Source organism: Microcebus murinus, chromosome 17 (genome assembly GCF_040939455.1).
Source record: "Microcebus murinus isolate Inina chromosome 17, M.murinus_Inina_mat1.0, whole genome shotgun sequence".
In the NCBI taxonomy this organism is placed as follows: Eukaryota; Metazoa; Chordata; class Mammalia; order Primates; family Cheirogaleidae; genus Microcebus; species Microcebus murinus.
In genome coordinates, this window is record NC_134120.1 from 46,441,084 (window position 1) to 46,454,080 (window position 12,997).

Sequence of the window (12,997 nt, forward strand, 5' to 3'; positions counted from 1 at the left end):
CTAGGTATAAAAATTGTACTCTGTCTAATCTGGATAAAGTATTATAAACTAATCAGGCTGGGATGGTCAGGAAATAACATGGTAAACAACTAAATGGAGGAAAGAGAGTGTAATTTAAGCTATGATATTGCCAAAACCATGAAATACTGAAAACGCTTTATACTAAGATTTTCTTATTAAAAGTGTGGTTAAAGCCTTGGTGGAAGAGTGTCACACTCACAAATAAAATGGGATAATCAAAATATTTACATTTTTATACTCTATAGGTAAATTTTTACATTTATAATATTTACAAAATATTGCATTTAATAATTTACATATTATGTTTAATAATTATATATTACATTTAATAATATTAATTTTTTTTTTCTGAGACAGAGTCTCACTCTGTTGCCCGAGCTAGAGTGCCATGGCATCAGCCTAGCTCACAGCAACCTCAAATTCCTGGGCTCGAGCAATCCTACTGCCTCAGCCTCCCAAGTAGTTGGGACTACAGGCATGCGCCACCATGCCCGGCTGCTAATTTTTTCTATATATATTAGTTAGCCAATTAATTTCTTTCTATTTATAGTAGAGATGGGGTCTCACTCTTGCTCAGGCTGGTTTCGAACTCCTGACCTCAAGCAATCTGCCCGCCTCGGCCTCCCAGAGTGCTAGGATTACAGGTGTGAGCCACTGCGCCCGATCTAATATTACATTTTTATCCTCTATACTGGATGAGTGTTCAAAATAAATGTAAAATGTAAATATGAAACATCTGATATGATGTTTCTGTTTGTGGGAAGTAGAAGAGAAAGTTAAGAAGATGTTTCTGTTTGTGGGAAGTAGAATAGAAAGTTAAGAAGAGGGAACACTAAAAAAGTTCCTAAAATAGTAGCAGGAAGTACAAGGAATACTGGAAAAGCCTTGACCTGGGTTTAGACTTGCCTTTGCCACAGACCATCTTAGAGAAGTTATTCAACTGTGAATCTCAGTCTCTTCATCTCTAAGACGGGATGATAAGACTTGTCTTTCTTAAAGACACCTGCTGTGAAGTCACAGGAGATAACACAAGACCATAATCATTCCTCATTCCTTTCCATAATTACTGGTTTCCAGCTTTCAGTGTCACATGTAATGATTGGAAATAGGCCAGAAATATTAGAGAGAAAATAGCAAAAGGGAAGCAAAACTGAAACCCACCATCTGTAGTGCAAGATCCTTCTGGGGCAGGTTTTTGTGAATAGGGAATTGGTGGGCTGTTTGAATCAGACATTTCTTCATCATCTTCATCATCTTCCATTTCAGTAACTGTCAGACTGTTAGAAAAATCCAGACTTCCATTTTGAGTGTACCGGTGCACCAAATCTTTATCCAAATCCTCCACCTTGGGTTTGACATCTGGATAAGCAAATAAATCATAGCAAATTTACTAAAATGATGCTTATGGACAAATTCATAGTTCTGAAAAACATATTTGTGGAAAGGAAGACTAGCACTTTCTATCATTTAGCCAATTTATTTCAGAGGTTTTAAGATTTGGAATCCCCACTTATTTGATATTTTATTTTATTTATTTATTGATATTGAGACAAAGTCTCCCCCTGTTGCCAGGCTGGAGTGCAGTGGTGTCATCATAGCTCACAGCAACCTCAAACTCCTGGGCTCAAGCAATCCTCCTGCTTCAGCCTCCCAAGTAGCTGGGGCTACAGACACACATCACCACACCTGCCTAATTTTTTTGTGTTTTGTAGAGATAGGGTCTTGCTATGTTGCTCAGGCTGGTCTTGAACTCCTGGCTTCAAGCGATCCTCCCTCCCCAACCTCCCACTTCTTTTAAAAGGAGTCTATTCCCCTGTCCCCACCACCCTCTGCAAAATAATAATAATTTTTTAAAAGGAGTCTAGACATGTGTGTGATTGAGAACCTTACCTGCAGATGAGAAGGGATGCTGATCAGGGTCCAAGTACAGCTGGGAAAAAATGGGCCGTGGTACCACACTACTACATCTGAGAGAGGCTTCTATGGAGTTGTGGAGAGCTTCCTCAAATCGAGCAGATTTCAGTTGCCCAGCATATGAATTCCCCATGGTCTATACCCACCCACCCCAAAGAAAAAGAAGAAGAAAGGAGAAAATTGATATAATTAGAGGTTGTATGTCTCAAAGTACACGTAGAGCTAATATAAACTATATCCATATATGTGAAGATGTGAACTATATACCCATATGTCTTGTTAAGACAACTTGTGTAAGTTGTTATCATATCACTTGTGCTTTTTGTCTTTACAGTCCAAACACATCTCAAAAAGACCCTTTAAAGATCTTGTATCTAAGAATCAAATAGTAATAAATACATTAAGTTGAGGTTCTCCAAGAGCCAGTAAATCAAGATTGACCTGTCAATTGTGAAGCCTAGCCTGGTTAAAAATGGGGCCATGCTACCTCCTTAAAATTGGTGGGCAACCATAACCCCATACCAACTCTATCACTGGTTTCAGAGTAAACATCTAATTACTTCTCTCTTTACTAACATGTATTACTCTCGAGGAAAAACAAAGGCTCTCCTCTGGAAAAAAATGAAACCTTTATGATAACATATTTAATCAACAAATTCCTGAAAGGATTTGAATCTTCTTAAACTCAAGTAACTCATTTATGTATTATTAGTATTTATTTGAAAAACATTGTTGTTTCTTTTGCCTCATCTAAAGTACAATCTTATTTGGGACCTTTCAGGAAAGTATATAGTAAAAAGTTTTGAAGCCATGACCTTTACTTCTCGTCACTAGTACTTATTAATATATAGTACTTGCCAGTTACAAAAACTTCTATGTATAACAATAATAACTACAATTTATTGGGTGCTAACTATTAACTAGATCAATGATTCTCAAAGTATTGTCCAGGGGCCCCAAGATCCATTTGGCAGTCCATGAAATCAAAACTATTTTCAAATGATTACTAGAATATTATTTGCCTTTTTCACTCTCATTCTCTCATATGTGTGAAGTGGAATTTTCCAGAATCTATGTGATGTGTGATATTACAACAGATTGCAGAAGCAGATAGGCTACACTTCTCACTAACTTTTCTTTGGAAAATATAGTTATTTTTCATAAAATATGTTATTTATGTTAATATATAGTAGGTTTATTATTATTAATTTTAAAAAGTAATAAATATTTTGAAAGTTTCTCAGTTTTAATTTTTAATAAATATAGCCTACATAAACAAAAACTCTATGGGGTCCTCAATAATTTTTAAGAGTATATGAAAGGGTTCTGAGACTAATAGGTACAGAATTGTTGGACTAGACAGTATGCTAAGGACTTTATAAAGGTTATCTCATTTAATCCTCAGTATTCTGAAATAGGTATGACTTCTTTCCATTTCACCGATTAAAAAACAAAACAAAGAACTGAAGCTTGAAGAAGCTAAGTGACTTGCCCACTATCACTTAGCTGTAAAGGATGGAGCTCAGAACTTAGTATCTAGCCAAATGATGACACAGCCTGAACTCCTACTGTGTAGGCTCAACTTTGGTAAATCTCATTTCAAGACAGGTAATTTTGAGACTATCTTAGCTCCCCTTCTCCTATCAAAGACAGGGATAGATACTGCATTTCATCTGGAATGGCAACTCCGACCAGACTCCCTGGAGGGAGTCCAGGAGGACTGGCTGAGAAGGACCCTGAGTATGCACCTGGCTCCTCATGAAGGGGGCCATGGTCCTGCCTGCCGACTCGACTCGTGGGCAGAGAAGGGGCCAGGCATAGCACATTCACATCCTACTCTCAAGTTTCTCAGACTCCATAGGAGATTTTGGTGCCTCTGAGCTACTTGTATATAGCAAAGGAAGCTTCTTACATGATTCCTGGTAGCAGTAAGAAGTATATAGTGATTTCCTTAAGAGTGACTTGGTTTGTCAAAATTTTATTAGAGATTTCTATGATTTGGAGGAAAAGCTGGGATCCTATTTTGGCATCCTTTTGCATAATAAGTAATAAAAACCTAAATGCTTTGGATTTAAATTACTGCATTTCTTTCTTACAAAAATTATATACCCCAAATGTATCATACCCAATTAGAAGTTGAGTATATATATATGACATCCAATTAAAAGTTGAAATGGAAGAAAATCAACAGTCTGTCAAATGAAGTTTTCCTGAAACAGCAAGTTTTGGCCAACAACTAAGACTCCCCTCCAGTACAACGGTAAACATTAAAAAATTTTAAAGCCCAAAAGCAATTTATTTTTTAACAGCACCATACATGATCAAAGCAGGGTAGAGGTTGGAAGATAAATATGCTGTGTCATTAGTTAGTGCATCTAAGTCAAAATCCAACAGTCATTTCACCTTTCTTCTTTGCTAAAGGGAGAAAACCACCGGGAACTAGCAGTAGAGTTAATAATGGGATTTCTTATCCGGGAACAATGGAATAACTTCAAAGGTGGACCTTTAGCCTTTCTCCAGAGCACCAAATGACTGGAAATCTTGCCTCTTCTTAATCTAATACCACTCCAACAAGTTATCTTCCTTTCATCATGGAAAATCTTGAAAATCTACATTCTCCAAGAGATCTTTTTGGTTTAATAAAGAAGTGCCAAATTACACACGGAAGACTGCATAATCTCAATCTTCTCCCTTTAAAGTTTAAGGAGCATAAAGACAGATACCTACATACAAGGCAATAAATACTATGCTGAATAAAAATATTAAATCAACATAAAAATGAGCAATGGCATTTCCTCATCACAGAAGACATAATCCTACGAGAGCATTAGCAATACTCGGATAAAGACAAGGGGAAGTATGCATTCCCTGCTCAGCCTTGGTAGAGTAAGAGGAAGCAGCTGACTCTATTCCAAATAAAAACATACCTGGGCATTTAAAAATGATAACAATAATGTAAAGAATTACAGAACTGACCCCACACTCCTTTAGCATAACTGTGGAGTCCTGCCCTTAATTGTCCAATGCTAGCCACAGAAGGGTGTGGTTCAGAGGAAGCCTGTGTAATATATGCTTAATATCACATGTCATAATATTTAGGGTCACTGAAATTGCTGGCATGATCCACCTAGACTACCAGCCTTCCTTTCTTCTGAATATCAAAGAGATGGCATAACAAATGATCAAAGTCAATGTGAATAAATCTGACTTCAGGCAGAAGATGGAAAAATACTTTTTCAGAATTAGTCATTACATCAAATGGTAACAAGAAAGCCAATATGTGATACTCCTTATATACTTAGATATTTTATGTATCTGGCTGACATCAAGTCTATGAGGCTGCATTACATTGCTTTTCCCTATTTTTTTATTGTAAAATTACAAAAGGACAAACTCTATTAAATATTTTGTTACAGCACTACAGACCTCTGAGATACTAACAGACACTGATACCGAGATACTAATAGACACTGATATTGAGGAAGTGTCTAAGAAAAGAATAGTAAACAATAAGGGCTCTGAGTTACTAATTAATTGCTCAAAATATAGATGTGATCAACTACAAACCGCCATGACATTATGGTTTGGGGCCTTTCTGCTCTAGCCTTTTCCCTTTTTCCACAGAAAGAATGATTAAGGAAGGAGGGTGGGGGTAAACAGGCAGCTTCTATGTCTGGTGGTTTTAGGAAGGAGGACTGCAGAAATGAAAAAAATGTGTAGTTTGGGAAAGAGGCACCTGCTAATGCTTCCATAGCCTCTCCTCAATTCTCCTTCTTCTCTTGAAAACTGAAAGGATAAGCAATGCACTTTCAGGGAGCGTACTCCTTGATCTGTAATGTTTTTATTTCTTTTTGGTTAAAAGTTTCACAGTTAATAATTACTCTATTATTAATATTGTCCTTATACAGTAATTATTGAGTACATAACAGAGAGGGAGAAAAATATTCTCAGTGATTAAATCTTCTTTTACTCTCAAAGACTTTTTACAATTAAAGCATCAAATCAGATTTCAGAATGCATATTTTTAAAAAATTAATTTAAATTTATATGTGAAGCATGTATCACAATGGTAGGCACCATTGGTGTTGTTGGCAGTTGATATAATAGTAGCTGCTGTTATTATTATTACTAGCATTGATAATGATGGTGACGGTGATGGTGGTGGTTGTTATTGTTAAGAAAAATGAAGAGAAGCATTTTTCTTTGGACAATTATAATAGTAAAATGGAGAGCTAACTAAGTACTGGGTAAGTACTATTACTGCTCACATTTTTAAGAAAATTGAGGCCTAGAGAAGTTAAGGAACCTGCCCAAGACCACACTTCAAGGAAATGACAAAGACAGAGCAGTACCTGATCAGTCTAGCTACAGAAGAAGCTTTCTTAGGCTAGCATTATCATTTAGGCCATTCCATTATTAAAACACCTACCAAAATGACCCAACTGGGTAAATGGATATTTTGTAAAATACTGCCACATTGCCAACCACCAAAAAAAAAAAAAAAAAAAAAAAAAAAATCAAGGAAGAAAATTTTTGTTTGCTGATGTGTCCTTGTCTCTACATATCACAGCTGCAAGACAAGGCTGAAAAGGGAGTTTTAACTTAAGATATGGGGCTAATAGGCACAAAGCCAAACAACAATTTTAAAAAACAAAATAAAGTGATCCTTCCCCCTCCATTAAAACACTCCTCACTGTAAGTATCAGATAAAAGAAAAAGAGGAGCAGAGGGTAAAATACCTAACAAAGAACAACTACATGCACAACACAGGGGAAGGAGGCACAGGGCTGGCCTTAAGACTTCAAAGTACCAGACCAGTTGGCAGCGCGACCAGCTGATTTTGGGAATTCCCTCGCCAGTACCCTTTTGCTCCCCATTGCTTCTGACTTTGAAAGAGTCAGTCATGTTTCCTTTGCTGTGGCAAATCTAGAAATTAAAAATATTCTTATCAACTCCCTAAAATATTAGGACTATTTATATATAACTCTTCTTATTTTACTTCAATCTTTCTCTTCTCTAAATAGGTCTTATTTTCTGTTTTATAAGGAAAAGATAAAGTTTTCTAAAGCTCAAATAATAAAGAGCAATTAATTTGAGAGCGCATCTTTCTTATCTTCTCATATCAGGTTAAAAAGAAGTACTAGATTTGAGATGTTGCCCAATCTGTTACCTTAAAAAAGTTAACATAATTTAATTTAAATTTCCTCCCCCTTTCCTGGTAGGTAAGAGTCATAAGAAAAAATTATTATGTTAATAATATGTGAATTTATTAGAATTTTATAAACACAATTATTCCTATGAAGATAGTATTGATGTAAGCAGAAAAAAAGCCAGGAAGTGGTAATACAATAACCTATTAATAATGCTTATCTGTTGATAGTCAGGTTGTTTATACATTATTATCTTTCTTTTTTCTTATTGGTATCTTCCAATTTTTAAAGTAATGAAGAGTATTGCAGAAAAAATACAATAAAAGAAAAGGAAAATATCATATAGCAACTGAACTTATCCCAAATCTATGACTATCCTTGAAAAAGTAGTTTAAAAAATAATTTTACTACTCAAAAAGATGGTAAGAACAACTGAATTTGCAAAGTGAACATCCCTCCAATCTTTGCTGGTGCTTCAAGTTTCCAAGGAAAATGAAATTCACCACAGTGCTTAGGCTAAGAAGCTCCCCCTAAGAGCTGGAGTTTCTGCTACTGTCTTCTGGCATAATTACTCCAAACTATTTTCCTCCAGATATGATCATACATTTGTACTGATCCAACCATACTCCCTCAACAAGTACCTCTTTTGACTACGTATAGATATTTTCAGGTACTATAGCAGGTGTTATTTTTTGGGGGTTTTTTTTTCCAGCTCTTTTTTTTTTTTTTTTTTTTGAGACAGAGTCTCGCATTGTTGCCCAGGCTAGAGTGAGTGCCGTGGCGTCAGCCTAGCTCACAGCAACCTCAAACTCCTGGCTTAAGCAATCCTCCTGCCTCAGCCTCCCAAGTAGCTGGGACTACAGGCATGCGCCACCATGCCCGGCTAATTTTTTGTATATATATTAGTTGGCCAATTAATTTCTTTCTATTTATAGTAGAGACGGGGTCTCACTCTTGCTCAGGCTGGTTTCGAACTCCTGACCTCGAGCAATCTGCCCGCCTCGGCCTCCCAGAGAGCTAGGATTACAGGCGTGAGCCACCGCGCCCGGCCTCCAGCTCTTATTAAAGCAGAATATAGTTGGCATTTAATAAAAGTTGTCTTTTAATACCAACTATATGGAGAAAATAAACATTAATTTTAAAAAGCATTAAAAAAGGAAGTGACAAGGAAGAACAAGAAAATCACTGATTTTTGTTTTCAATTACATACATGCTAAGAGAAAAAGAACTGTATTTAAGACACTACTTTGGAGTTGCCTGGTTTTAATGGCAAGTTAAGCTATGAAATAGGTTGATGGGGAAATATATATTCTAAGTAATAACTCATTTTTAAGTTTTAAAATATGTATTTCCAAGCTTTGTCTACTGAAAAGTCTGAGAAGCAATGATATTCATTAATTATTAATAAGCACTTCCTAGTAACCTGATTGCAGTTTTGTAACACCTTCCTCACTAAAAGGAATGAAGGCTCCTTGAAGGAATGACCAGTTCCAAGTCTGGGGCAGGAAATAGGGAAGATGAGCCTTGAACATCCTGAGCTGGAAAGTAAAGAAGGTATCAAGAACTAAATGGAAAAAAAAAAAGAAAAAAAAAAAGAAAAAAATTCTTACTGTAGAGCTAAGAGAAAAAAAAAAAAAAAAAAAAAAGAACTAAATGGGCAGTGTCAAAATACAAAGGAAACCACCTGAAGGGCTCCCATGGGCACTTCAGATTAGAGAAACTGAACATAAAACAGAATAAATGCAAATGACTGAAGCATATTTAAAACATAAAAACTCACAAATTAATTTTGCTACTCAAGGAGAAAAGAGAAAGCTCCTCTTAGAAGAAAACAAAACAAACCACCTAACTGAACACTATTAGGAGGAAAAGAAAAGAGGGAAGAAAGCATTTATTCTGCTCTTTCTGTACTTCAAAGTAACCAAATAGTCTTAGTTATTGACAGTTTTTTTAAATAAAGAATTCCAGCTGCTAAAAAATGTGCAAAGAATGACAATTATAAAATTACCAGTTTGCAACCTCTAATGAAAAATTCATGCAGGCAATGACAATAAGTGAAACCCTGAGGTAGAAGGTTGATGGGGAACTTTATAACAAGGGAGAAGAAGCTATCACCTCCTGAACACACTGACCAAGCTGAGCATCATCAAAAGCGAGGCAGTGAGACGCTGTGTGCCTTCCCAGCACACAGTGTTGACGTGAAGACGCACACCACCTAGGCAGTATTCCTGCCAAAGGGTATAATGAATCTCGTCAACCCTCTAGAGCAACTTCCGTTTATAGGATCAAGGAGCGTTATACGAAACCACAAGGAAACAAGCAGGACAGATCTACAGGGCAACTGGCCTAGTTTCTGCAACAAGCCAAGGTCATCGAGTTTGTGAATATTGGACGAAGGATTTAAGTTTAAACTCAAAAGCCCATGCTTTTCCTGCTAAAACATGCTGTTTGAAACAGAAAAAAAGGTGAGAGGGAAGATGATACATCCTGTCTGTGGTGTGTGTGTGTGTGTGTGTGTGTGTGTGTGTGTGTGTGTGTGTGTGTGTGGTTATTTTTGGTTTGAGATTAATATTTTTTTAAGGCACAACTTATTGACTGTGTCAGGCATAGTACTAAAAAAGACAACTTTGTGTAACTCCCTAGTTTTCTGTTACCTTTTTGTTGACATATGTTGTCACTCACTTTTTAAACTTTAACAATCATTCACCCAGCCAGCCAGCATTTATAGAAATCCTATTATGAAAGTAGTTCATTACACTAGCTATGGAGTGAGATGATCTTAATTCAAATCCTGTTTCCACATACTTCCTATATGATACTAGGTAAGTTACTTCAACTCTCATCTGTAAATTGGGATAATACTACCAAACGCCTAGCTTTCTGTGAGAATACATGAAAATTTATATATAGTATATAACGTTTTTAGAATAGTGCCTGAAACAGAATAAGAGTGCAGAAAATGTCAGTAGTAACAGCAGATGGTTGGTTTGTTTGTTTGTTTGTTTGGTTTTTTTTTTTGAGACAGTCTCACTTTGTTGTCCAGGCTAGAGTGAGTGCCGTGGCGTCAGCCTAGCTCACAGCAACCTCAAACTCCTGGGCTCCAGCGATCCTTCTGCCTCAGCCTCCCGAGTAGCTGGGACTACAGGCATGCGCCACCATGCCCGGCTAATTTTTTATATACATATCAGTTGGCCAATTAATTTCTTTCTATTTATAGTAGAGATGGGGGTCTCGCTCTTGCTCAGGCTGGTTTTGAACTCCTGACCTTGAGCAATGCGCCTGCCTCGGCCTCCCAGAGAGCTAGGATTACAGGCGTGAGCCACCACGCCTGGCCTTGGTTTGTTTTTTGTAGACAGGGTCTTACACCTGGCCTCAAGTGATCCTCCCACTTCAGCCTCCCAAAGTGCTCGGATTACAGGTATGAGCCACTGCACCTGGCCTGTTTTTTTGTTTTTGTTTTTTTAGCACTGTGCATACTAAGAAAATTAAGATGCATTTTTCCCTTGTATGAGTTGAATACTATATTAGATTCTGGGGCATTGTTTTAGGAACACATGACCAATGACCATTAACATAAATGTTCCAAAAGCTTCTCTTTGTCACTACATATTTTTATTAAGAAATTTTACAATCACACATACAAATCATGAGAGATGACTTTGGACACAAAGAGCAGTGCTGTCCAATGGAATTTTCTGAGATGATGGAAATGTTCACATTCCACAATGTCCAATATGGTGGTTATGAGGTGTATGTGGCAGTTTAGCACTTGAAATGTGGTCGATGTGACTGAGGAACTAAAATTTCAATTTTTTTAAATTGTAATGAACTGAAATAGCTACATGTGGCTAGTAGGTATCATATTAGACAGTGCAACCCTAGAACTGTGGTCCTCAACCCCCAGGCGCCTGTACCTCAGGAACTGGGCTGCATAGCAGCTAGTGAGCTAGGGAAGCCCCACCTGCACCCACGGCCACTCCCCATCGCTCCCATCACCGCTGGAGCCGCCCCAGTCAGATAGGCTGTGGCATCAGACCCTCATAGGAGCGCAAACCCCACGGCAAACCACGTGGAAGGGAGCTGGGTCCAGAGGTCCCCATGAGAGGCCGCAAGGCCCCCTCCCCCCAACCCCCCACCCCCAACCATGGAAAAACTATCTTCCACGAAACCGGTCCCTGGTGTCAGAAAGGTTGGGGGCCGCTGCTCTACAGTATACACAATGACTGAGAGATAAAAGATTTCTGAAGTTCTAAGAGGTCTGGCTGTGTCCCTAGCGATGTGACCTTGAACAAGTCACTTAACCCCTCTCAAGCTCAGTTTCTTCATCTGTGAGTGCATAGAGCAGATCGTGACTGCCCCTTAACAGCAATAAAATTCTTCAACTTTGCATATGAAAATCATTTCTTATTGTATTACTGCTTACATGCTCTTTCTCTATTAAAAATATTCACTGATGAGAACAATAATGTATGACTCCTAGACAAATAAACCATGGTTCTTGCAAGTGCTCATAGAGTCTAGAATCCAAAATTTAAAACCAGCATGTAAGTTCTCTTTCTTTTGTGCTTTTTTAGCATTTCATTTATTCTTTTAAATTGATATTTGTCACTCATAATTATAGTTAGTTAGGTCTAGGGTTTGTTTAACTTTCCCACTAGACTGTGAATTTTTTGGGGGGGGCGGCAAATATTTTGTTTAAAGCTGGAATGGAGGTTTTAAAAAAATAAATAGATTGAGCTTTTCTGTCATATCCAAGAGATATCATCTCTTCCCAAGCACATTCCAAAAAAGTACAAAGCTAACCATGCATTCAAAAGTGTTCTAATTCATTTTTATTCATCCTCCTTGCTGAGAATCTTTAGAAAATACAAACTGATTAAAAGACAAAATTTTCAACCTCTTAATAGTTCTGTACATTTAAATTTGGATGAATCTCTTTTGATAGTTTCTGAGGCCAAAAATATTTTAGATACTGAAATAAAAACCCAGCCCTAATAATTCTAAAATTGACCATTTTAGCAATATATATACAGATATACAAAATGTATTAAATTCTTATAGAAATAATTACTGTAATATACCAACTAATTTTATAATAATGACTAAAAACTGTCATAATTACAAGATAAAATACAATGCTATTTTTCCTTTGTAACAAAGAGGTACACGTTACTACTGGAAATTTTTACTTTCTTCCTTGAAATGCCAGAAATTCTTTTGTAAAATAAACACCTCCTGTCAAGACTCTCTGGAACTAGTATAATTACCAGAGGCAATCCCTGTGTAAGATCAAAGAAACAAACAATAATAGGCAACGTGTGACCTCTACCGTGTCACCAGAGACCAATTTTTCAACAAGGAGAACAGTCAATAATCCAGAACAGAAAACATTAAATAACAAGAAATGCTTCCAAAGTGTGGCTCACCACATCCATCACCTCTGCCACACTCAGAGTTCAGTGTCTCTATGGTTCTCTTTCAGAGAACAAACTTCTGGGGATATATCACAACAATCATTAAAATCTGTATAAAACACCAGAGGAAAAAACCAATTTCCCAAATGCACAGAATTTCAAAAGGTACTACAGTCATTTTCCAAATTTCATCTGATCCTTTAAAAGTATAGTGGGAAATAACTAAATATTTTTCACAGAACACTCACCTAATTTCTCTTATTTACCTAGCCCTATTGGATATTCTTAAGAAGTTATTTGGAAAGTAGGCTATGAACATTACCAGATAAACATAATTAGTAATAAAACATTAAAGACTTCTACAGGTTTTTTGGGTTTTGTTTTGTTTTTGATAATGGTGGGTCACTAAATCTAGAAACAGAGTCTCCTTTGTGATGTATTTGGATTACTAAAGGGGCAAATAAAGGGGCAAATAGGGGTAAAGAAATTCCCACTCAC

The 12,997-nt window shown here is 36.9% G+C and overlaps 1 protein-coding gene across 4 annotated transcripts in view; it reads right to left on the reverse strand.

The window, feature by feature from the left end:
* GREB1L (GREB1 like retinoic acid receptor coactivator) overlaps positions 1–12,997 on the reverse strand; it is a 257,646-nt gene that overhangs the window by 124,298 nt on the left and 120,351 nt on the right. For all 4 annotated transcript variants that reach the window (XM_075993604.1, XM_075993603.1, XM_075993602.1 and 1 more), the window contains exons 3-4: positions 1,912–2,071; positions 1,183–1,380 (exon numbers count right to left, since the gene is read on the reverse strand). In XM_075993604.1, coding sequence (XP_075849719.1) covers positions 1,183–1,380; positions 1,912–2,068 — 355 coding nt within the window. In that variant the 5' untranslated portion in view covers positions 2,069–2,071. The remainder of the gene's footprint in view (positions 1–1,182; positions 1,381–1,911; positions 2,072–12,997) is intronic.